Raw genomic sequence first — 6,000 nt, forward strand, 5'->3', positions numbered from 1 at the left:
ATATCAAACATGTTGAATCTACCAGGATTCGAACCAACAACAAAACAACTCTTTTTATTGAAAACGCATACTATTATCACTTATCCCCGGTATTACTATTGAGGCGGTATATAGTAACAATACAAATGCAATATTTGTTTGTGGTCTATATGACTGTTTGGAAAAAAATATATTAATGTTTTTCAACAAAAACATTATCTTTCAACAAAAACATTATCTCAGGCGGATTGTTATTCGATATAATTGTGCACAAACCCTATGTAGTCTCATATTGTATATTTCCATGTATATAAATGCATCATAATTACAAAAGGATAATCAAACAAACAAAACATCGTTGGGTATGTATAGGATTGTTCTTCAGGGATTAAGTTGCATTTTTCACATCTTTCTCCACTTTTCAAATGATAGATAAAGTTTGAAGAAAATAATGATTACTTCGTTTGCATCAGTCCATTTTATCATTGCGTTTTCTTACTTCGAAGTGCCAATATGAGACTGAATATCGTTGGATTACACTAAATGTCGTTGGGGCAAACAATCTATCGTTGGGGCACACTTATTATCTTTGGGGCATACTTAATCTCGTTGGGGGCACACTTACTATCTTTGGGGCATTCTAAATATCATTGGGGCACACTTATTATCTTTGGGGCATACTTAATGTCGTTGAGGCACACTTATTATCGTTGGGCATACTAATTATCGATGGGGGCACATTAAATATTGTTGGGGCACACTTATGATCTTCTGGCACACTTACTATCGTTGGGGCACACTTATCATCGTTTGGGCACACTTACTATTGTTGGGGCACACTTGTTATCGATGGGGCACACTTACTATCGTTGGGGCACACTTACTTTCGTTTGGACACAATAAAGACAGCCCATGATGATTTGTTGTTTAGAAATACTCATTAAATTAGTGAAATGCAGCAAGAAAGGAGATCATTAGGACGAGACAGTTAGAAAAAATATGCATGGTCCGTCATATATTGCAGATCTTTCAATTCTATAATTTTTTGGGAGGACTGTTCTTCATACTTATACGAATAATGTGTATAACTCCAGAATATTCTTGGTCAGTCTTAGAAAATCTGTTTAACAAAACCGCAAATAGGATTAATATCCGCCAAGAAAACACGATTTAATAAAGTAAACACTTTTTCGTTAAAAGCATTATAACTTAGATACCTTTAACTGGATACTTTTTCGAAGATCGCCATGAAAGTGGTCTAAATGGAAAAAGAGGATGGACAATTTCTACTCTGACGAATGAACTTGCAAAGTATTCATCTTGATTGGTAAAATTCAAGCCGACAGTAAACCTTTGTCCTGGAGAACCATCACATGTTGCGTTGACACAATTGTCTGTCTTGTTGAATCCAACATTCCTCAAACTGATTGATGTCTAAGAAGAAAGCTAAGCAAATGAAGTTCGATATAAAGGGAAATTACTTAAAGGAATTAAACACGTGTGAAAAACACATTCATTCTAAACACTTTTTTTATTCAATAAAAATGTTCACTCTAAATCAGAGATATTAAAATTGTCATAGTCTAAGGTATTGTATCCAAATTAGGTAATAACACTATTATTAAGGTTACCCTTCAAGTGTAATTGTATCATTAAAGGCACCGTGTGAGTAGCTTAAGAATATTTCATCGAGCTTATTGTACAACTAACAACACGTACAGGAATAATAATAGTCATTTATAATATTTGATGCACTTCCAAATCAAACATCACATTAAATACGTTAATATTTTGATCTTGGTTGCATTTTGTCATTTAAAAGTTTTTTTGATACCAATAATGAATGGGTCACCAGTAATAACGATAAAACAATGTGCTAAACAATATTGTACATTAACCAGCCTATTTCAGAGAGATACCTTCATTAAATATCGATGTCTTTCACATCGGTCGAATTATGTTAATACCTGCAGTCAGAATCTTTCTGGTGCGTATCATCATAAAAAAAGTTTAAATGGTTGTAAGTCTGCATATCGAACGGTTAAAAAGAAATGAACTTACATTTGAATCGCCAATGAACCATGAACTTTGCATCTCTGACAAAGTTGCAGCGAAACTGCAAGAGGTTGTTATAAAAACTACCTCGTCTCCTTCGTAAATGTTAAATGTTTCATTGGCAAAATCTAAAATTTAAGTATGATAACAATTTTCATACAATAATAAGCTGCACTTGTATCATATATTGGTAAAAGTACGCTTGAAAACTATTATTTCACCAAATTGTACGTATGCAAACATCTAATACACATACACACTGTCCTTGAATATATATTTGTAGGCTTCAGTATTTCTTTAATTACTGGTTTTCATTTATTATTTTTTTAATGTTCTTTTTACCTTTAAAGGAAACTTTGATGGAGTCTTGGAGACGTGTGTCCAAATCAATGCACGTGTAACTTCCACACAGTGTTTGGTCAAAGGTATTGAATGATTCCAGTCGAAAGTAGGTCGGAATAAGTGTATTGTTGAAAGACATCAGGAATCTACCATCGTTAGCAACGGAAATAGACAGTACATTACACGTTTCGATCAGATCTAAACGAAACTCTATATTTGCCAAGCTTTTATTGGTGAAACACTGAATTGAAAGGGGTTTCGATCTGTCCAAGATGAGGTCATCCTCAAGGATATATACGGATGCCACATTACCTGTAAAATAATTTGTTTTAATGTAACATGCACATATGCTATGTATACACGAGGACACTCGAAAGTAATTATGTGTGTGTGCGTGTGTGTGCGTCTGTGCATGTGGAGGGGGGTAATAATTTATTTCCTAGAACCGGCCATAAGTTTGAAAATATTTTATTTTTTGATGTTAAATGAGTACATATTAATTCATTATTTGTTTGGACATGTTGACATTTCTTTTGGTGATGATAGTACGATGATGTTTATGTACTTCTTTAGAAAAAAAGATAATGTTATACAGTCAATAAATCAATCAATGTCGACTGCATTTAAGAAATAAACATACAGAAAAGCAGTCTGTGATGAATAAAGAAGTAAATGTCTTACCTATCAAATATAACAACAGGCACCACAACTTCATGTTTATCCTTCTTATATTACAAGTAGGGCTTGAATATGGCTGGGCGGCTTTCTACATTCCATTTAGGTCTTTGTGTTCTGAAGTTTAGAATGAAGAAATGCTTTCGGTTCCAATTTAATAGTTTTCACATTTATCGCGTTTACGGTACATTACTTAATAAGTTACACTAGAGGATAACAGCACCAAAAGTAAAACATCCGCACTGGAATATTCAATATTGTCTCGTTAGAGTTGTGTGAGGTGTGTGTGTTGTTTTGTGTGGGATAGGTATCTGCTGTATTGTGTGGGTTATATCTGTGTTCTTTTGTATGAGGTGTATGTGTTGTTTTGTGTGGGAAATGTCTGTGCCTCTTTGGTGTGGGGTATGTCTGTGCTTTATAGTGACGGGTATGTCTGTGTTGTTTGGCTTGGAGTACATCTGTCTTGTCTTTTGTTGGGTATTCCTGCGTTGTTTTGTGTAGGGTTGTGTGTGTTGTTTTGAGTTGGATGTGTCTGTTATGTTTTGTATGGGATACGTCCGTGCTGTATTTGTGTTGGGTATTTCTCGTTTGTTTTGTGTGGGATTTGACTTTGTTGTTCTTCATGGGGTGTGTCTCTCTTGTTCTTTTTGGGATATGTCTGTGCTGTTTTGTGTGGTAAATATCTGTCCTGTTTTGAGTGGAATTTGTCTATGTTTATTTCTGTGGTGTAACTATGTGTTGTTTTGTGTTGGACATGTCAGGCCGTTTTGTTTTTATTTGTGTTTTAGGATGGGGGATATGTCAGTATTATTTTGTGTGGTGGTAGGTATGTGGGGGGTTTTCGGGGGTAGGTATGTGGTGTATTTTTGTGGGGTATGAATGCGTAGTTTTAAATGGGGATACTCTGGGTTGTTTTGTGTTGGGTGTGTCCATCTTGTTGTGTGTGTCAGATATATATTTGCTGATTTTTTGTGGGACAATTCTGTGTAGCATTGTGTGGGTTATGATTGTGTAGTTTTGTGTGGTGTATATCTGTGATGTTTTTTGTGCGATATGTCAGTGCTGTATTCTGTAGGTTATGTCTGTGCTGTTTTGTATGGGGTATATCTGCGTTGTTTTATGTGGAAAATATCCGTGCTGTTTTGTGTGGGATATGCATATGCTAATGTTTGTGGGGTATGTCTGTGTTATTTTGTGAATGGTATGTCTGTGTTGTTTTCTGTGGGGTATACCTGTCTTGTTTTGAGTGCCAGATATGTATGTGCTGATTTTTGTGGGATAAATCTGTGTAACTTTGTAAATGTAAATTTTTTGTGATTTTGTGTGGGATATGCAGTAGTTATAAGTATGGAATGTGTGCTGTTTTGCGTGGTGTGTGTCTGTGGAGTCTTGCGGGGTGGTATGTCTTAGTTAGTCTTTGTAGTTTTGTGTGGGGCATGTTTTTGTTGTTTTGGACTGATTATGTCTGAGTTGTTGTTTTTGGGTGTGTCTGTATTGTTTTGTGTAGGATATGTCAGTGTTGGTTTGTGTGGAGTAAGTAAGTATGTTTAGAGTGGGGGTGTCTGCCTTGTTTTGTGCTAAGTATATCTGTGTTGTTTTGTGTGAGAAATGTCCGCGTTGTTTTGTGTGGGTATGTCTGTGTTGTTTTGTTTGTGATATGTGTGTGCTGTTTTATATGGTATATGTTTGTATTGTTTTGTGTTAGATATGTCAGTGTTGTTCAGTGTAGGGTTCATCTGTGTTGTTTTGTGTGGGGAATGTCTGCCTTGTTTTGTCTGGAATATGTATGTGCTGTTTTGTATTCAATATATATGTGCTTTTGTAAGTTGGATATGTCTGTGTTGTATTATATGGTATACGTCTGTGTGAAGTTTTTGTTTTGTTGTTGTTGTTGTGTTTGGCACATTCATTTACTTTATTCAATTAGAAGGTCGACAACATACACAAAACATTCAATGTAACATTCATACATGATACATGATTTCAAAGTAAGACAAAAAAAAATAAAAAATAGACAAACCATTATATCACGTGTTGTCAACGTATGCTTTATATTGAACTGGTATTCTAGTACAATTCTATTGGAAATGTAGCTAAAATAGAAAACGTTCTAGAAAACGTTCTACAACTGTCTATTCACTTTTTGTCTTATCTGATAATTTTGTGTTATTATAAATATCCAGAGCCAGTCTTAGGCTTTTCATAAACCCTGGCAATGTTGATATTTTTTTTCTTTTACAAAGAAATATGATTTTTGTTATGACAAGATTTGAATCAATGGACTACACTTTTTGTAAAATATGCTGTAGCAAAGGCTGTATTGTATTACAATCCATAAACATATGTAAGCAAGTTTCTTCACAGCGATCACAAAAAGAACATAGCTTCTTATCAACTATTTTTATTTGATATAGCAACGATTTTGTTGGTATTGTTCTGTGAATTATTTTTGTCAGTAGCCATTGAATATATGAGTCTCTTGTGCATAAGAATGCATAGCTATAAGCAGCTATCCATTTAATATTGATATTTTTATATATTTTTAACAACACCCACTGCTGTTGACAAGTTGGTATATCATTGATCTTAAAAACGTGTTGTAAAGAAATTAATTTAGGTACTGTTTTACCAAAATAGGGTATCAATAACAAATTATACATTAGTTACTACAAAGAGCAATGTCAATGTCTCTTAACAAAATGTTCTTTTGTTTCATATATGAATCTATTGCATATGTAATACCATTGTTATGTAAAAAGTGGATTTGTTTTTGCTAACAATCGATTTTAAAGCACTTTACATTTACCATATAAATCGAATAAGTATTTTACATAGGGTAACCGTTTATTATATAAGGCATGCATAAATACATAGTTTCCCTTATATATGCTTCTTTCTTTATGTACTATATCATTTTTAAGCATTTTTATTTTTAAACTATTCATATAA

General features: G+C 33.9%; 1 protein-coding gene across 1 annotated transcript in view; it reads right to left on the reverse strand.

Moving 5' to 3' along the window:
- The window catches only part of LOC128224416 (uncharacterized), a 66,089-nt gene extending 63,574 nt beyond the window's left edge, over positions 1-2,515 (reverse strand). Inside the window, exons 1-3 of the mRNA XM_052934252.1 lie at positions 2,377-2,515; positions 2,041-2,162; positions 1,197-1,413 (exon numbers count right to left, since the gene is read on the reverse strand). Coding sequence (XP_052790212.1) covers positions 1,197-1,413; positions 2,041-2,162; positions 2,377-2,515 — 478 coding nt within the window. The remainder of the gene's footprint in view (positions 1-1,196; positions 1,414-2,040; positions 2,163-2,376) is intronic.
- Positions 2,516-6,000: the final 3,485 nt, after the last annotated feature.

This window comes from Mya arenaria, chromosome 17, assembly GCF_026914265.1.
Source record: "Mya arenaria isolate MELC-2E11 chromosome 17, ASM2691426v1".
Lineage (NCBI taxonomy): Eukaryota > Metazoa > Mollusca > Bivalvia > Myida > Myidae > Mya > Mya arenaria.